Source organism: Ostrinia furnacalis, unplaced genomic scaffold, assembly GCF_004193835.3.
Source record: "Ostrinia furnacalis isolate ACB-3 unplaced genomic scaffold, ASM419383v2 OfSCF0786, whole genome shotgun sequence".
Lineage (NCBI taxonomy): Eukaryota > Metazoa > Arthropoda > Insecta > Lepidoptera > Crambidae > Ostrinia > Ostrinia furnacalis.
The window spans coordinates 276,607-296,881 of NW_021131025.1; the positions used below are offsets into that span (position 1 = coordinate 276,607).

General features: G+C 43.7%; 1 protein-coding gene across 1 annotated transcript in view; it reads right to left on the reverse strand.

Annotated features, from left to right (window-relative positions):
* Nucleotides 1-20,275, reverse strand: part of Ge-1 (Enhancer of mRNA-decapping protein 4 homolog Ge-1) — a 57,038-nt gene that overhangs the window by 31,014 nt on the left and 5,749 nt on the right. The window contains exons 7-19 of the mRNA XM_028300807.1: nt 19,840-19,952; nt 14,444-14,633; nt 13,718-13,838; nt 13,258-13,361; nt 12,414-12,540; nt 9,652-9,764; nt 8,973-9,058; nt 8,468-8,547; nt 7,327-7,481; nt 6,593-6,977; nt 5,941-6,144; nt 4,030-4,165; nt 714-894 (exon numbers count right to left, since the gene is read on the reverse strand). Coding sequence (XP_028156608.1) covers nt 714-894; nt 4,030-4,165; nt 5,941-6,144; nt 6,593-6,977; nt 7,327-7,481; nt 8,468-8,547; nt 8,973-9,058; nt 9,652-9,764; nt 12,414-12,540; nt 13,258-13,361; nt 13,718-13,838; nt 14,444-14,633; nt 19,840-19,952 — 1,995 coding nt within the window. The remainder of the gene's footprint in view (nt 1-713; nt 895-4,029; nt 4,166-5,940; nt 6,145-6,592; nt 6,978-7,326; nt 7,482-8,467; nt 8,548-8,972; nt 9,059-9,651; nt 9,765-12,413; nt 12,541-13,257; nt 13,362-13,717; nt 13,839-14,443; nt 14,634-19,839; nt 19,953-20,275) is intronic.

Sequence of the window (20,275 nt, forward strand, 5' to 3'; positions counted from 1 at the left end):
CTGTACACTAATATAGGCGGCCGCCAGCGGCTCAAGCGCGCGCGCTGCACCTAGACCAGCCGCCTGCGCCGTGCGACCACTAGCTGCCTCGCCCACGCGCGCTATGCGCTCCCAACTGCGAACGGATAGTGTTTAGAAGAGTACACTTCGCGCGAGTTCAGTGCCAATACGAGGGTAATAATAATGTGGTTGATAGTCCTTATTTATTAAGTAAATTAGCCTTTAAATGTATTAAACCTCGAGTCAGACACAGGAACACTTTTAGTATACCCATTTGTATATCAAATTATCGTAAAAATAGTTTCATCATTAGAGCCACTAACAAATATAATACAGCATTTTGTCATCTTTCATGAACGCATTGTGAAGTTTCGCCGTCTCCTTCAATCTACTTGATCTTTAGTGTATCCATGTTAATTTTTTATAATGTTTTAATGTTAATATTTTCTTTTGCATGCATAAATTATGCTACACATCTGTCTCCTTTTCAACTTTGACTGTACAACCTAGCTTTAGAAACTTTAAAGGCCAATGTATAACCCACTTAATTTTAAGCTGCATGTGTCAAATAAGGCTGTATGTTTCTTTAATAAAGATAAATAAATAAATAAAATAAAATAAAAAATAAAACAAAACCGCTAACATGACGCTTCAGATTCCCGCCAAGAAGTCCGATGACCTACTCAGTTGTATTTACTCTGGTAGTGTGGTACCTTGCTGTTGGCCAGCTTGTCGATGTTGTCGCGCAGCAAGTGGTCGGTGGCGGACAGCTTGGCGGCCAGCTCGTGCTGCAGCGCGGCCGCCAGCGGCTCCAACGCACGTGCTGCGCCCAGCCCCGCCGCCTGTGCCGCGCGACCCGACGCTGCCTCGCCCACGCGCGCTATGCGCTCCCAGCTGCGAACAAACAGCGTTAAAGACGGCTGACGAAGGTGACTAATGCCTGTTTTTACCTTCGTTTCAGCCAAATGACGTCCACTGTTGGACAAAGGCCTCCCCCAAGGTTTTCCACAATGCACGATCCTGCGCTGCCCGCATCCAGGCTCTTCCCGCGACCTTTACCAGATCGTCGGTCTACCCAGTAGGAGGCCCCAAATATACAAGGTGTTACATTAAATCACGCTTGAAAATAACGCCGCCGATCCCACTAAGGCTCAGAACAGACGGTGAAACGCAACTGCAACGAAACTGCAACTGCAAGTTACTTTTGAGTTGCATCTAAGTTTCTGCTATAGCGTCTGTTGAGAGACCACACATGACGCGACCAGTTTGAAACTTTCAGTTTCAGTTTTATACGCACATCACACACGCATATCTGTATCCAAAAATAGTATAAACGCCCGCACACGTTTTAGCGTAGGACCAATGGTGGTAGAATTTGGGCGAATTTGACTTTCAAATTCACAGATATGGTTACTTAAATTAACTGATACGAAAATTAAAAAAAAGGGTAGGTAGAAAGAGAGACAGAGAGAGAGAGAGAGAGAGAGAGTGAGAGAGAAATTCAAGATATTACACTGAATATAAGAGCAAAATTTGATACAAGCGAACGGACTGAAAGTGGAAAGGAAAATTAGATCCAGTTTGCTGTTACTGCAGACCCTCGCCTCTCTAAAAAAAGGAGTGAAATTTATTCCACCTTGCTGGTTTTCCAGCCCTTCTCGCCTTCCTACAACTACAGTCAAGGTATCCTTACCCTTCTGAGAGCGCCTCGTGTATAGCGGCGGTGGTGCGAGCAGCGTGCGCGTGTAACGCGGCGTCCACGGCCTCGCGCGGGCTGGCTACAGCGCCTCGTAGTGCACGCAGCTCGCGGCTTTGTGCCGACACCAGCTCTGTGGAACGAATTAAGGATTAATGTTTCATTCCTCTCTCAGAAACCAAGATGCTAGTATTATGGATGCCACCGACAAGTATATTCGAAACCACGTAAGTAAACAGCGTTACTCATAATCAGCTACGAAAATCTGGAAATCCTTGGGGGAGGCCTTTGTCTAGCAGTGGACGTCTTTTGGTTGAAAATAATGAATGAAACGGCGTTACAAGTCCTGCTGGTCACAAACCTAATCCGCATGTAGACATCATAGATTTGTCATGCCCAGTGCTTTTACGCAATTTCAAGGTCAAGTTTGGGTGCTAATTTGTAAACATATTTTTGTTATTTTGCTCACAATGAGGATTTTCGCGTATGAAAAATCCGCCAGATGGCAATACGTAGATGCGAGGTCCAAATGCTGCATGATTAGTTATTTTTGACATGACATTGACAGATATCAATAAGCGAGAGAGAGAGATCAAGAAGCGAGATGCCAGTATTATGAGTGTCACCGACAAGTATATTCGAAACCACAAAAACAGCATTACTCATAATCAGCTACGAAAATCTGGAAATCCTTGGGGGAGGCCTTTGTCCAGCAGTGGACGTCTTTTGGCTGAAAATAATGAACGAAACAGCGTTACAAGTCCTGCTGGTCACAAACCTAATCCGCATGTAGACATCATAGATTTGTCATGCCCAGTGCTTTTACGCAATTTCAAGATCAAGTTTGGGTGCTAATTTGTGAACATATTTTTTTATTTTGCCCACAATTAAAACCGACTGTCGATAGTTGTAATATAATACACATACAGTGAGAATTCTGCTCGTCCCCCGTAACCGTTGTGAGATAAGTACTATGTAGTGATGGGTGTCATTACAAGAAGTCGCTCGTCGCCTTGCGCTGATTCGCTTTTGAAACAGCGCGAGCGAGACTCACGCCAGTATTCACAAACGATGCTTGCTTAAGTGAAGCAGCAAATCGAACGCACAGCGTTGACTAGAGCTCTGTGATTGGTTCGTGTGTCACCCTGTTCGTCCACGCGCACTGTGAGACTTCATAGTAATGTTTGTGAATACGGGCGTCAGACTGGTACCAAGTACCAACCTGTGAGTTGAGCGTTGAGCGACTGGCTGCTCGACTTGTCAAGGCTAGGACATGTACTAACCTGTGAGTTTATCCAGCTTCAGGTCCAGGGCATCAAGTCTAGCGCGCTCAGCCGGCGTGTCGCGGTCGCGGTCGCGGTCGTTGGCGGTCAGCAGCGACTGGCTGCTCGACTTGTCGAGACATGGACATGTACTAACCTGTGAGTTTGTCTAGCTTCAGGTCTAAGGCGTCAAGTCTAGCGCGCTCAGCCGGCGTATCGCGGTCGCGGTCGCGTTCGCGGTCGTTGGCGGTCAGCAGCGATGCGTTAAGCGACTGGCTGCTCGACTTGTCAAGGCTAGGACATGTACTAACCTGCGAGTTTGTCCAGCTTCAGGTCCAGGGCATCAAGTCTAGCGCGCTCAGCCGGCGTATCGCGGTCGCGGTCGCGTTCGCGGTCGTTGGCGGTCAGCAGCGATGCGTTAAGCGACTGGCTGCTCGACTTGTCGAGACTCAGACATGTACCAAGTACCAACCTGTGAGTTTATCCAGCTTCAGGTCCAAGGCGTCAAGTCTANTCGTACATGCAACGAGACAATGGGCCAACTATCCGGGCAAACAACTACCTGTTTCATCTCTAATGTAAAGCATTGGAGGAGGCTTATGTTCAGCAGTGGACGTCCCATGGCTGAGATGATGATGATGGATGATGACGACGTAAAATAGTATGAATAGCGCAGGCGTTCATGTGACGCGAGGCGGGGGTCGTCCGTAGATTTTTGTGCAATAATAGGCGGACACACGCGCGTTTTACGGTATAGACCCAAAGGTAGCTAGTGGCAGAATACGGGCGAATTGACAGCTAAGTCCTTATAATATACGACTACATTAACTGATACGAAAATCAGAAAAAGGTAGAGAGAGAAAGAGAACGAGAAACGTAAGTGCGTCGACTCTTCAACATTTACACACTGACACTGTGTAGGTTTGTTGTCGACACGAAAAGAAGAACAAGAATAGCAAAATGTAAAGTGGAAGGATTTGATCCAGTTTGCTGCTTCTTGCCTTCCCTAGGTTTAAATCCAGTTTGCTGTTACTCCATCCCCTCATCATCCCTAAAAAAAGGAATCCTTACCCCTCGGAGAGTGCCTCGTGGATGGCGGCGGTGGTGCGAGCAGCGTGCGCGTGCAACGCGGCGTCCACGGCCTCGCGCGGGCTGGCCACAGCGCCTCGTAGTGCACGCAGCTCGCGGCTCTGTGCCGACACCAGCTCTGTTGAAGAAAACATTCATAAATTCTTCTCTTCTTTAAGCTTTTGTCCACAATTAAAACCGACTGTCGATCGTTGTATTATAATACTAGCGGCCGTCCGCGACTTCGTACGCGTGGACCCCGTTTTACCCTTAGGGGTGAAGTTTCGAGTTTTTTAGGGTTTACCCGGAAATTATTCAAACTTTTCTCGCTGTAAAAACCATCCTTGGACTTCAACAAACATTTTAAAAAAAGAATTAGTAAAATTGGTCCAGGCGTTGTTGAGTTATGCGCTTACCAACACATTTTGCGATTCATTTTTATATTATAGATTCCTACAGTGAAAATTCTGCTCGTCCCCTGTAACCGTTGTGAGATTTGTGTGCTTACCATGAGTTTACGTTAGGTGTGCTCGCTAGCGACTGCGTAAAAAAATGACGTTAAATGTATGACATATTGTGCAGAGCCCCTAGCGGCTACTTTCAAGAAATAAAATATTCATAGATGTTTTTGACGTATTCGCTAGCGAGCACACCTAACGTCAACTTATGGTAAGCACAAGGTACTGTGTAATATGTAGTGATGCGTGTGATTACAAGAAGTCGCTCGACGCCTTGCGCTGATTCGCTTTTGAGACAGCGCGAGTGAGACTCATGTCCGTTTTTCACCATCAATCCCTAATTTTTAAGTGACCTCTATGAAAACAAAAATCCTGTTATGTGTTACCATAGGGGTCACTAAAAAATTAGGGATTGATGGTGAAAACGGGCATCAGACATGTACCGATTACAAACCTGTGAGTTTATTCAGCTTTAGGTCCAGGGCATCAAGTCTGGCTCGCTCAGCCGGCGTGTCGCGGTCGCGGTCGCGGTCGTTGGCGGTCAGCAGCGATGCGTTAAGCGACTGGCTGCTCGACTTGTCAAGGCTAGGACATGTACTAACCTGTGAGTTTGTCTAGCTTCAGGTCCAAGGCGTCAAGTCTAGCGCGCTCACTCAGACATGTACCAAGTACCAACCTGTGAGTTTATCCAGCTTCAGGTCCAGGGCATCAAGTCTAGCGCGCTCAGCCGGCGTGTCGCGGTCGCGGTCGCGGTCGTTGGCGGTCAGCAGCGACTAGCTGCTCGACTAGTCAAGGCTAGGACATGTACTAACCTGTGAGTTTGTCTAGCTTCAGGTCCAAGGAGTCAAGTCTAGCGCGCTCAGCCGGAGTATCGCGGTCGCGGTCGCGTTTGCGGTCATTGGCGGTCAGCAGCGAAGCGTTGAGCGACTGGCTGCTCGACTTGTCGAGACTTGGACATGTACCAACCTGTGAGTTTATCCAGCTTCAGGTCTAGGGCATCAAGTCTAGCGCGCTCACTCAGACATGTACCAAGTACCAACCTGTGAGTTTATCCAGCTTCAGGTCCAAGGCATCAAGTCTAGCGCGCTCAGCCGGCGTATCGCGGTCGCGGTCGCGATCGTTGGCAGTCAGCAGCGACTGGCTGCTCGACTTGTCTAAACTTGGACATGCACTAACCTGTGAGTTTATCCAGCTTCAGGTCCAGGGCATCAAGTCTAGCTCGCTCAGCCGGCGTGTCGCGGTCGCGGTCAGTAGCGACGCGTTGAGCGACTGGCTGCTCGACTTCTCAAGGCTAGGACATGTACTAACCTGTGAGTTTGTTTAGCTTCAGGTCCAAGGCATCAAGTCTAGCGCGCTCACTCAGACATGTACCAAGTACCAACCTGTGAGTTTATCCAGCTTCAGGTCCAGGGCATCAAGTCTAGCGCGCTCACTCAGACATGTACCAAGTACCAACCTGTGAGTTTATCCAGCTTCAGGTCCAGGGCATCAAGTCTAGCGCGCTCAGCCGGCGTGTCGCGGTCGCGGTCGCGTTCGCGGTCGTTGGCGGTCAGCAGCGACGCGTTGAGCGACTGGCTGCTCGACTTGTCGCTCGACGCCTTGCGCTGATTGGCTTCCGATATCTGCGCGAGCGAGATTTGGGGCCAGGACGTGTCGCTGTCTGTGAAAGGAAGTATTGAGGTTTGAAAGGAAGCTGCATATACTGGACAGAAATTTGGTGTCGTAAGCCAGAAACAGACAGTCAAAATTATCTGAAAATTCATTACTGGACAGGGAATATCACTAGAAGATAACTTAGGCCTGCTGTTATATTTAGAAAAAATAGAATTAAACCTATTATTAATCAAAATCAAAAGTGTTTTATTTAATTTTGACCACTGGTGGCACTTATGAACGTCAAAATACAGTAAATAAAAAAGGTAGTTCTTAAGGGGCACTTTACATGTCTCCTTATCTTTTGGGCCCTACTTAGCGCTTCGAGACAAACATAATATGACAAGTGACAAACTCAGTCACCACTAGTTCCAAGTAATTATCTAACGGTAAGCCGGCAAAGTCGCAGGCAGAAGCTAGACTAGAAAATGGACGATAAATAAATAAAGACTCACTTGAATGCACGAGCTTGCCGGGTGGCGGCGGCTTTTCCGGCGGTACAAACAGCTCGCTGCGCGCCGCGCCCGCCAGCGCCGCCGGGAGATTGGCCACATTGGCCAAGTTGGCCGCGTTGGTCAAACTGGCAACATTGGCCAAATTGGCGGCGTTGGTCAAACTAGCCACATTAGCAATGTTGGCGGCGTTAGTCAAATTTGCAACGTTAGCCATGTTAGCTGCGTTAGTCAGATTTGCAACGTTGGCTAAATTAGCCGCGTTGGTCAAGGCAGCGACGTTGACCGTGCTCGACGCGTTGGCGGGAGCGTTGGCCGGCTCAGTTGTAGGAGTTATGACTGTGATTGGAGCTTCCGGTTCTGTATCTTCTTCTACGTCGTCGTTTTCCTGTCAAAATTAATATATTTTTAAATAATTTCACTGTATTCACATTAGAGGTGAGTGCGCTTGGCACTGGCTGCAGAAGACGCCATCTTTAGATTTAACTTGCACTAATCACTACTTCATTCTCAGATGACAGTCGTCAAACATCATCTTGTGGTCTGTCTAACCGACTGTTAAATCCTTACTATTAATTTGTGTCTCCTCAACGCCACAACCTTCCCTTTCTATTGAGATCCAACTTATGCAGTCGTTTGAATTTAAACTTTATTACAACAGAATAAGCTCTACTACTACTGGGGCTGGAGCCGGTGCAGTTGGAATGTGAGCCTTATCCCGGCGCAGTAAGGTGTACCTGCATGGGGGGGTAGTAGTCGCCGTGCGCCATGATCTCCTGGACCTCGCGGCTGGGGCTGGAGCCGGCGGAGGCGAGCTTGGCGCCGCCGAGCGCGCCGCTGCCCCCGCTGGCGCTCGTGCCTCCGCTGACGCTGTCGCTTACTACTAAGCCTCCTACAAATAAAAGACTACCTTAGTCGAACTACTAACATAGTCAAGTTAAGTAGAAAGCCGAACCTTAACTTCGAACTCCTCCCATGTTATTCTGAGGTGGAATTGTGTAAAGCCATCGTAATTATTTGACAGTTCATAACGTACGATAAAGTCAGTTAGACAAAGCGTTTGACAGAATAATCGTACGTTATGAACTGTCAAATGATTACGATTGCTTTACACAATTCCACCTCTGATTAATTTCGTTGCGGGTCTAATGAAAGTTTAACTTTAGCATGGGACAAACATGACCTTTAGTGGTTCGGTTTTTATTGGCGGTCAAGCTGTAGATCCTGGCTACACAGGAGTTGCAGCGGTGGGAACGAGAGGTGGGAATAGTCCCGTTACAAATAAAAGACTAGTTTAGTCCTACCTGCTATGTATGTGATCGCAACGATTGTAGAACTATAACCGTCATACTACTAACATAGGTAAAATAACAATGGCTATAGTATTGAACCCTGGGGAGCTCCTATGCGAAAGGAGACACTCCAACAGTAGATAACATTGATATTTAATTATTCTTGTTTAATATGAAAAGGCAATCATATTTTTTATTATCGCTCTTAAGACTCTGACAGGAGTGTGTGAAAATTTTGTATGAAGAACACGATCAAACGCTTTTGATACTACCATTATAATCTACATGTAAAAAACCACATATGGAAAACTCATAAAACCACGTAAATGAATAAACCTTGAGTAAGATGTGTACACTACTATAGTCTGGTCCGTGAGCACGTAGAATTTTGTCCAATGACCCCAAACTACCCATCCTTATCGCTCGCGCGTAATTATGTTGCTATCGCGCTCGCACACTCACTGCGGGTGCCAGTCGCACGGTCGCGACAGCAATATAATGACGCGCGAGCGATAAGGATGGGTAGCTAGGGGTCATTGGACAAAATTCTACGTGCTCACGGACCGGGCTTTAGACTAGCACTGACCTGTGGAGGTGCGCGAAACGCCGGTGACGTCAGGCGTCGCCGACAGGGGTGGGTCGTCTTCTTCGCGCTTGCCGGGTGAGCTAGGAAGAGAAAGCGTGTTTTAAAGACAGCATGTCAATCTAGAATTTAATCTTGTTATTTGCCATAATTTTGGATAAGTTTCAGCTATAATTTGATCTTAGAAAAACGCTGTTGGTTTTCTAAGAAAATAAATAAATAAACTAAATGCAAATACTCGTAACAAATGGATCGAACCCTTTTTAATGACGTTTTCTATGGTAAACAATGACCTTGTGATAGAAGGAACTTTGGCTTTTAATAACCCGATTCATTAAATGTCATGTGTGTTAAAGTACACACGCTCACACTGTTAACTATCCATTTCCGTTTTTGATCTCGCTCTAATCAAATGGCGATTCTTTGCGATAGAACGAGATGACATGACTTGCAACGGGCAGTTAACACTGTTGGTGATAGTACATTGAACTTTTATTACGTCACTTACCTGAAAGCGTCAGGAGTCATGAGGTTCAGCTGCGGCGTGATGACGGGCGATTCCGGTCGTTGCCCGATGAGGCTGCCCGGCTGCGTCTGCAATAAACACATCGTCGATATACTCGTATCTTTTGATGTCAGCCTGACAGTATTATACTGAGAAACGACAGAATATTAAGCTACATTGTGCCGTTTACGTTTGTAGCTCTAATAGGTGCGATATGGCCGTAAAATGACATTATGCGTTTTTGTAGAAATATAGCACCTAAGTAAGTTTGCTTAATATGAGGTCGTGCGTGTGTGGCGACCACGGGCTGGAAGACGTAGCATGGGCAGGCCTCCTACTAGGGGGACCGACGATCTGGTAAAGGTCGCGGGAAGAGCCTGGATTCGGGCAGCGCAGGACCGTGCATTGATGAAAACCTTGGGGGAGGCCTTTGTCCAGCAGTGGACGTCATTTTGCTGAAACGAATATAAAGCCTGGTCCGTAAGCACGTAGAATTTTGTCCAATGACCCCAAGCTACCCATCCTTATCGCTCGCGCGTAATTATGTTGGTGTCGCGCTCGCACACTCACTGCGGGCGCCCGTCGCACAGTCGCGACAGCAATATAATTACGCGCGAGCGATAAGGATGGGTAGCTTGGGGTCATTGGACAAAATTCTACGTGCTCACGGACCAGGCTTTACCTGTTTGCTCATGAGCAGGCTCTTGAGCTGCTGGCTCTGCTGCTGCAGGATGCTGGACGCGATGCCGGGCGCCTCGCACGCCGCCGGCGGCTCCAGCGCGAGATCCGAGAGACCTGACAAGAATGCCATTTAATACAACAACATGGACAAAAACATCGACCAGTTCAAGTAACTAGAGATTGTAAACCGGGCCCTGTGACTTTTTAGGCACCCACCGGGTTCGGGTTGGCAACTCTTGCAACCGGCCCCGGCTGGGTTGAGAAACATACCGGGTGGCAATGTCTAGTATGAATGCCGGGCATTGGCCCGGTTTGCAACCTCTATCAAGTACCCAAACTAAAAAAACGATGTCTTCGTGCTAATACTTCCCCCACACGGCTTGAAAGTTGTGCCGGGCATCAGGTATTAAGTTGGAGATATAGTATACATTTATGTTATCGCTTCCAGTCAGGAGAAAGTGCGACTAAAGCCCGGTTTTTTTAATCAACTTTTAGTACATTTTTTAACTATTTGTTTACATTTTGTTAATATTTAACCATTAGTAGCAAAATTTAACAATTAGTTATTTTAACTATGAATCAAAAAACTGGGCCTAAGTAGTTCATGTAAGGAACCCTCAGTGAGCCTCGAGCGAAGAGTTTGGCAAACGGCCTCGCCTCTTTGCCCTAAAGTCTGGTCGACGAGCAAATAGAATTTCGTCCAATGGCCCCAAGCTACGCATCCTTATCGCTCGCGCGTAATTATATTGCTGTCGCGACTGTGCGACGGGCGGCCGCAATATAATTACGCTCGGCGACCGGACTTTAGAAAGGGTCTCCAGCTTCTGCCAGCCCCCTTCCATCATCGGGGAACCAGACGCAGGTTAGCGTACCATTCCTATATTGTTGACATTCCACCAGCTCGCACTAAGCGTTTCGATGACTCTTTTATAATGCGAACAGCTAGGGACTGGAATTCGCTGGCTGATGCTGTCTTTCCCGAAGACTATAATCCGGGCCTTTTCAAGGCGAGAGTGAATAGGCACTTACAGGGCAGATATGTACCATCCTAGACTGCATCCTACTTAACATCAGATGCGATTGTGGTCAAATAACTGCCTTGTTAAGAGCGTTTACGCCGTTTGGCGCAAAAACAGTACTTTTTCAACCCGTTACAATCATTAACCAGTTACATTACAAATATGTTATAGGCATAAATAATTAGGCAATTTCGTCGTCTAAATAGTTAGTTGAGAAAATATTTCGATTAGTATAGTATTTAAGAATTCTATCAAGATAAGTCCATACAGGTTTTCAAATTTCCACTTTAGCGTCAGTTTACAAGCTGAAATTTTTATAAAAATACTGTGAAAACGATATAACAAACATGTATATCCTATAGCATAGGTCCTTAGGCAAATAGTTAGTTGAGAAAATTCTTATATTTAAGCATTTTACAATAAGAAATCACAAATTCAAAGAATGTGAAATACCCAAAAATCAAAGTGATTTTTACACCATTATTCTTCTTTAATTCAACATAAAAATAGCTTAATATAATAAAATAACATCTTCTTTAAAATATTTACTTTGAAACGATATACAGTGTGTCCGGGCATGTAGTGATCAAACTTTAAGGGCATAATCTATGGACAATTTTATCGGTGAAAATACTTTAAATTTGGGGCTTGACCCATTTCTCGCATATTTACAAGGATTTAAGTTTTTATTTTTAAGTTTTCACCTCTTCCTTTAAAAACAAGTGATAGCGTGGGTAGTTTAACATTAATAAGCAAAAATTTTATATCTTGCGATAGCCAATAAAATTATCTATTAGTAAAAGTAGAAAACAGATACAAGTTTCATACATTTTAAGGGTGTAAGAATGGATTTAATTAGAAATAAACATGATTTTTTTCACATCTTTTTCAGTTATTTCCCAACACAAGAAAAACTAGGTCGTAAAGGTATGTTTTATTTGAATTGTATTATTAGTATTTGAGCTATTCTACAAAATGAATGTAAATTTATTAGTCTACGTCTATTAGTTTCGACGTAATTGTTGAACAAAGATACCCCTTCCCAACGGTTTCCATAGCGCACGCGACATGCGAAAATGCACTGCCTGAAAGAATCACACAACCTATTCCGATTACTATGGAAACCGCTGGGAATGGGTATCTCTGTTCAACAATTACGACAAAACTAATAGACGTAGACTAATAAATTTACATTCTTTTTGTAGAATGGCTCAAATACTAATAATACAATGCAAATAAAACATACCTTAACGACCTGGTTTTTCTTGTGTTGGAAAATAACTGAAAATGAAGTGAAAAAAGTCATGTTTTTTTCTAATTAAATCCATTCTTACTCCCTTAAAATGTATGAAACTTGTGTCTGTTTTCTACTTCTACTAGTAGATAATTTTATTGGCTATCGCATGATATAAAATATTTGCTTATTAATGTTAAGTTACCCACGCTATCACTTGTTTTTGAAGGAAGAGGTGAAAATTTAAAATTAAAAATTTAAATCCTTGTAAATATGCGAGAAATGGGTTAAGCCCCAAATTTAAAGTATTTTCACCGATAAAATTGTCCATAGATTACGCCCTTAAAGTTTGATCACTACATGCCCGGACACACTGTATAATTCATTGTTATTGTTTTTCTATAAACATTTGAAAACTATTAAAAAACGCCGCGCGCGAATCATTTCCAATGATGCCCCTTGAAACGCCGCGCTTCGCGTAAACGCTCTTAAGCATTAAAAGGGGTTTACCATGCGTGCGCGGGCTGGGCTGCGCATACACCAGCTCGCCCTCCTGGAGTCCTTTGGGCTGCACGATGTACAGCCGCACGCGCACGCGCCGCCCAGACTCGCCGCACTCCGCACCGGGGCTCTCGTGCTGGGGAAGTAACAATAGGGACGATGACTGGGAAATTCTATTTAGTCCGTCAGAGTCAGACAATAAAAAAATTTGGACACATATTTTTTATTTTTTTTTCATAATCGAATAATTACAGTAATAAATTGAGTTGAAATGTCGCGTGACGTCACTTTTGAGTAAAAAATCTACTCAAGCGTGACGTAACGGTAACGGTAACGGGTCGGTAGCACTGTTATTATTTAATTATGAAAGAAAATAAAAAATATGAGTCTAATATTTTCTAATTATCTGTCTGACGAACAAATCAATTTAAATTTTGTCATCTAGTCTATTTCATTAGTTAGAATGAAAACTATGAGAAGTCCATTCAAAAGTCTCTCACGGGAATTTATATTTTGACATTTATTTTCACATTGCTAGAGACTCGAAAAGACCAAGGTATACATTGTCCTTATCGTTAAAATAAGGTAATGGAGAAGAAAAAAATTAAACATAGTCCGATTGCCGAGTAGATAGAATTTCGTACAATGGCCCCAAGCTAACCACTCCTTATCGCTAGCGCGTAATTATATTGCTGTCGCGCTCGCACACTCATTGTGCGGTAGCTAGGGGTCATTGTACGAAATTACATCTGCTGGGCGACCGGACTTTTGATATTCACTACTCAAAAGTTCCGTAATATATTGCTGGGATCTACAAATTATTTAAAAATCAATGAAGATAAGAAACACTTACGCCTTGTAGGTCGAAGTCATCGGGCTCAGCAGGAGCGTCGTCGCCGGAGCCGTTGCGGTGGAACGGGTCGTCGCAGCTTGACTCGCACTTGGCTTGTTCTTCTTCTGCAGTCAAAAAGGAAGAAGGTTTAACACCATAGTCTAGAAATTTCTGACACCATTTCCGAAGAACCATCCATATGGTGATTTATAGGTCGAACTTTGTATAGCTGGTATAAGATATGGCCTGACTTGGTGTCAGGAAAATTTTGAGGCAATAATTAAATGTAATAAATTCACTGCAACTGATGGCGATTATAACATGTCAATTTTCACATTTTTTACACTAGCGTCTTTTGAGCGTTGTCGTGTGGCAACCTCCCGCGCGGCGCCTACAAAATGTATTTTACGGAAAAGTAACGCAACCACCTCATCTAGCTTTTGTGTATGCTATCTTTATAAGGTAAATAATAATAACTTACCGGCGTCGACGATGCAAAAGCTGAGCACGGGGTAGGGCAGCAGAAACTCGGAGATACTTCTGCAGTACGCGGTGCTGTCTTCTGCGTCACGCGCCATGTTCAATACGTAAAGGCTTCGAGCCTGGCGGAAATAAATCAACACTTTATTATGAGAAAAAGCTATGTATAAACAAATTAGGCCCGATTCGACCAAACTTTTATCCTGGTATAACTGACACATTGACAGTTTCAGTATGGGAAATATGTCAAAACTGACGATTTATTCTGAGATTAATATTTACTCTTGTATCGAATCCACCCTTACTCGTACTTCTTATCCAAGTATACATAGATACGCAATTTCTCTTATGTTCAAGGATTTGTCACACTGGTTGTGTTCTGCCGTTAGGTCAAATTTGCGCAGTCCGCGTCATGCATGAACGAAACGACATTATCGGTCATAGAAATCGGTCAACGGTCGTGACAAGGAAATTGGTCAGTGGTCCGGGCAGGAGTTGTCTTGCAACTAACGCCCGTATTCACAAACGATGCTTGCTTCAGTGAAGCAGCAAATCGAACGCACAGTGTTGAAGAGAGCTCTGTGATTAGTTCGTGTGTCACCCTGTACGTCTAGGCGCACTGTGAGACCTCATAGTAATGTTTGTGAACTACGGGCGTAAGACAGGGTAAAGAGCGGCCTTCTTATTTCACTTACTTGACTGCAATAACGTTGTAAATGAACCTTACCTTAAAGTCAGATAGTATGAGGTAGCTAGCGCTGGAATCCAGCATAGCCTTGAGACCCAGGCTAGCTGGTTCAGCCGAGGGGCCGGTCGTGAACGAGATGCTCTGCAAACAATTCCAGGACTTGCACGACCAGATCTTGATGCTTGTGTTGTTCTCGGCACCCGTCACTGCGAACTTCCAGAACTGGACACTAGAGAAAGAGGGGAAAGTTAGTTGTACATCAAACAGGAGATATGCCGGGCTAGGACGCGCGCCGTGATATACTTTATCGACGTAAAAATGTATGGGCAAATTCGATAAAATGACATGATAACCGCTTATCGCGGTGCGCACCCTAGGCCTAATGAACGTGATATTTATCGGTTTATGGCGGCTAAAGCCTGGTCCGTGAGCACGTAGAATTTTGTCCAATGACCCCAAGCTACCCATCCTTATCGCTCGCGCATTGGACAAAATTCTACGTGCTCACGAACCAGGCTTTAGATGCCGCAGCCGTTATTGCTAAAAATCTTAAAGCAATGTTGAAGTAGACTGCTATACGACTCAAAACAGTACAGAAGTATTTTAGTTGACTACTATACGACTTATAGCAATATTGAAGCACTCTATTAGACTACTACACAGCTCGAAAGTAATAATTAAGTATTCTAGTAGTTTTAAACAACTCAAAGTATTATAGAAGAATTTTAGCAGACTGCTACATAGCTCCGAGCAATATTGAAAAGTCTTCATCTAAAGTCTGGTTGCGGAACACGTAGAATTTTGCCCAATGACCCAAGCTACCTATCCTTATCGCTCGCGCGTAATTATATTGCTGTCGCGACTGTGCGACGGGCACCCGCAGTGGGTGTGCGAGCGCAACAGCAATATAATTACGCGCGAGCAATAAAGATGGGTAGCTTGGGGTCATTGGATAACATTCTACGTGCTCAGGGACTATAGTAGACTACTTGCACAACTCAAAGCTATACTGAAGTATTTTAGTCGCCTGATACAAGAGTCAATGCAATATTGAAGTAGACTCACTCTGAATTGTAATTCTTGTGGTTGTCGAGGAAGAAGAGGCAGCTGAGCGGCTTGCCGGCGTGCGGCTGCCACTTGTGCAGGCAGCGCGGGCTGCTCTCGTTGTGCATGTACACCTGCGCACAACAGCAACACAGCATTTACATTTCTAACTCGCATAATATTCACGAAGTGACGAAGTTAACTCGGCGAGTCAACCAAGTGTTTACTGTTTGAGCACTTTCAATTGCAAATGTTTTGTTTTTAATTACTGAACTATAAAAATAGTTCAGTAAAATGTATTCCACTTCATTTATTGTGAATGAATTGGTTAAAAATGGGACCTCTTTTTACAACAATCACATCGTTTTAATATCAGTGAAATGGTAATAACCAATCTTCGATCATGCTGCCATTGCCAAACCAATGGACAGTAAACGATTTTTTCCGAGTCGTTGCGATGATGTTCAATCGTATCGACTGCGCCGAGTGCTCGCTGCCCCGCCTGCGAGCTGTGAGCGTGACGTCACTCGCCTGGAAGAACATGACGTAGCCGTCGGCCGAGGCGGTGGCGAGCGCGGTGCCGTCGGGCGAGAAGGCGGCGTCCACGAGCGGCGCCGAGTGCTCGCCGCCCCACACGGCGCCGCCGCCGCCTGCGAGCTGTGAGCGTGACGTCACTCGCCTGGAAGAACATGACGTAGCCGTCGGCCGAGGCGGTGGCGAGCGCGGTGCCGTCGGGCGAGAAGGCGGCGTCCACGAGCGGCGCCGAGTGCTCGCCGCCCCACACGGCGCCGCCGCAAGCGCCCGCGGCGCCGGAACCCGTCGCCGCCGCGCGGATGTTCCACATGCGAGCTGCGTAAAAAAAAGGTTTTAATAAGTGCATGTCGAGTTTCATAAGCTCGCTCATTCAAGAGCAGGACAAGCAGGATGTCAAGCGTGGACCGCACCTTTCCGTAAAAAGCAATAGCGCGCTTATTAATAGAATCCACGCCGGTCAATCCATTTTGGATCGGTGACCCGCGACTCGCGGGCAAAATCATGGAGCGTCGATCATAGGTCGTACTTGTTCGATCCAGATACCATTGGATTCCAATGCATCTCGACCGCGCCAAGTACGCGCTTCAATGCGTAATCTGCGATTACGTGCGATACTACGTCCAACACCTCTGCAGCTTGTTGAATCATCCAATGTAGACCCAACTAATCTTCATACGGAAAATTATGGCAAGCAGATTACCTACTATACAGGGTGGAAACGATAAGTGATCTCACTCGATTATTTCTTAACTATACAAGATATCCAAAAACTGGTTACTGATCCTGAAAGTGCTTCACGAGCTCTATCCAACGGTACCAATAATAGGTTACAAAATAAATTGGATCTATCTGAAAATTCAATGTTTCCAGCCTCCATACATTTAGTAAAACCACATAATATTAAAAACTATTCAAGATATCCAAAAACTGGTTACTGATTCTGAATGTGCTCCACGAGTTCTATCCAACGGTACCAATAATAAGTTATAAAATAAACTGGATCTATCCGAAAATTCAATGTTTCTAGCTTCCATACATTTACTACTGCCACAGTCATGGCATTCATGTCTTGATAATATTATAGCAAGTAAAGCCTAAAACCAATGTTTTCCATTAAGAGCCATTTTACATTTTCGTGCGAATTTCTAAGATTTTGGAAGCCTGAATTACTATCTTAAGCAACACCCAGAGATTATTTAATAACTGCGAAAGATAGGTCAATCCTTGTTGTTGACCATTAATGAAACGGATTTACTAAAACTCTTTTGCTTAATTCACAGTGCCCCATCTCCCACAACCATTTTACGAAAAAATTGCCGCAGACTCATTTTCAAAGTCCTGTATCTATTATTTATGCTCATATAATAAGCTTAAAAATATATTTTTTCTATGTAGGTTATAAAATATTTTCAAAAACTTTAGTCCAAAATCTTTGATAAAATTCGACGTTTAATAAATAAATTAGATAACATGTTAATACTTTTTTTTTCAGTACGATTTTAGTACTTGTTTTTCAGAAATTCTACGATTTAACTAAACTTCTAAAGTGTTTATATTTTATGCATAATTTATTAACTTCTAAAATATACATAATATATCCTATTGATAGATGACGTGCTTCGTATTTTATTAAAATTATTACCTGACTAGGTTAAAAAGGTGTGGAATGTTATTTTGGAGATAACTTGGTTCCATAGAAATATAGAGAGGTGCTAAGTAATGCGCTGAGTTCGAAACTCAGTAGATTTTATATCAAAAATAATAATCATTTAACAAAATTAATTTTCTTAGAATATTTTAATTCTGTTAGAACCATTTTCCACTTCATCGCAGAAGAAGTCGCGGGCAAAAAGCTAGTATGAAATATGTAGTATTGCCCGCGGCTTCACCCGCTTGGAATCAGGGCCGCGCCGCCCCTGTGTGCGATGTGTGCGGCGCACACAGGCGCCAAGACAATAGGGGCGCCGCGCCGCTACTGCCACCTATTTTTTTTTAAATGGAGTATCGATAAGTAAGTAGGTACAGTATGCGCAACATAAGCCAACAAATATTACAACAACAAACAAATATTATGCTTATTAAACAAGTCTCTCAATATTTATATGTTTATTATGATTCAAGTTTATGGTTTCATTTTTACGCTTAGACTTAGATTAATAAAACCTAAGCGCTTACGGTTTTAGTTTACATTACTTACGAGCTCAACGTAAAACGGCGGCAGTTCTTTTGAACCTCAAATAAAGTATAGTTATTTTGAACCGTAGAGGCGCCGAGTTTGTAATACAAAATGTTTATGACTATGAGTGAGTTTATGAACGCAACCCGATGCGATGCGTGCGAGTTGCGTTGCGACACAAGCAGGATGGGGTCCCGGGGATTCCCCGCCACGGGGATTTTAACGAAAGAGATAGCCAAGTCAAAACCACAGTATACAGGGTGTTTGGCGGAAGGTTAGACAAACTTAGTGGGTGTATAGGTAAGGTCATTTTAAGAATACAAGTTCACCTATTTTACCCTAAGTGACCTACTTTTTTTATTAATTGATGTTTTTGTTTATATTTTTTTTTCCAAAATATGACCTAAAACCTGTTTTAATGTTTTTTCTTGCATGTTTTCAACCGCATTTTTTATTTGATATTAATATCGAATATGTCTTTAGTCAAATAAAATAAATTTCAGATCCAGATAATGATTGAATTAGATCCAGATAATGATTGAATTAGATAAGTATTTGCCTACGCAAAACAATGTAATTTTTCCATACAAAAAATCAAAATAATAATAATTAATATCCCGTAGCTGATCTTAAATTTTCCAGCTTTTAAGCTAAGGTAGAAAAAGCACAAACTATAAATAATAAAACTATAAATAATAAAAGACTATTAAACACATAGCATAAAAACATAAAAGTAATAAAATAAAAGAAAAAAGTGTGATAAAAGGGCGCCCGCTCAGTTTTAATCGGGACACCATGTTAGGATGTCCCGATTAAAACTTTAATTTTTTTTAAAATAGAATTCCAAGTTTAATTTTTTNGGAGAAAGAGGCGAGAGTTAGTTGTATATCACTCAGGAGATATGCCGGGCTAGGATGCGCGCCGTGATATATTTTATCGACGTAAAAATGTATGGGCAAATTCGATAAAATGACATGATAACCGTTTATCGCGGCGCGCATTCCAGGCCTAGTGAACGTGATATTTATCGGTTTATGGCGGCTAAAGCCTGGTCCGTGAGCACGTAGAATTTTGTCCAATGACCCCAAGCTACCCATCCTTATCGCTCGCGCATTGGACAAAATTCTACGTGCTCACGAACCAGGCTTTAGATGCCGCAGCCGTTATTGCTAAAAATCTTAAAGCAATGTTGATGTAGACTGATATACGACTCAAAACAGTACAGAAGTATTTTAGTTGACTACTATACGACTTATAGCAATATTGAAGCACTCTATTAGACTACTAAACAGCTCGAAAGTAATAATTAAGTATTCTAGTGGAGTTTTAAACAACTCAAAGCATTATAGAAGAATTTTAGCAGACTGCTACATAGCTCCGAGCAATATTGAAAAGTCTGCATCTAAAGTCTGGTTGCGGAACACGTAGAATTTTGCCCAATGATCCCAAGCTACCTATCCTTATCGCTCGCGCGTAATTATATTGCTGTCGCGACTGTGCGACTGGCACCCGCAGTGAGTGTGCGAGCGCGACAGCAATATAATTACGCGCGAGCAATAAAGATGGGTAGCTTGGGGTCATTGGACAATATTCTACGTGCTCAGGGACTCAACTCAAAGCTATACTGAAAGTATTTTAGTCGACTGATACAAGACTCAATGCAATATTGAAGTAGACTCACTCTGAATTGTAATTCTTGTGGTTGTCGAGGAAGAAGAGGCAGCTGAGCGGCTTGCCGGCGTGCGGCTGCCACTTGTGCAGGCAGCGCGGGCTGCTCTCGTTGTGCATGTACACCTGCGCAAACAGCAATACAGCATTTACATTTCTAACTCGCATAACATGACATTCACCAAGTGACTTACGCCCGTATTCACAAACGATGCTTGCTTAAGTGAAGCAGCAAATGGAATGCACAGCGTTGAATAGAGCCCTGTGATTGGTTCGTGTGTCACCCTGTGCGTCCACGCGTACTGTGAGACCCCATAGTAATATTTGTGAATACGGGCGTTAGTTAACTCAGCGAGTCAACCAAGTGTTTACTGTTTGAGCACTTCTTTCAAATGCAAATTTTTATTTTTTAATTACTGAACTATAAAAATAGTTCAGTAAAATGTATT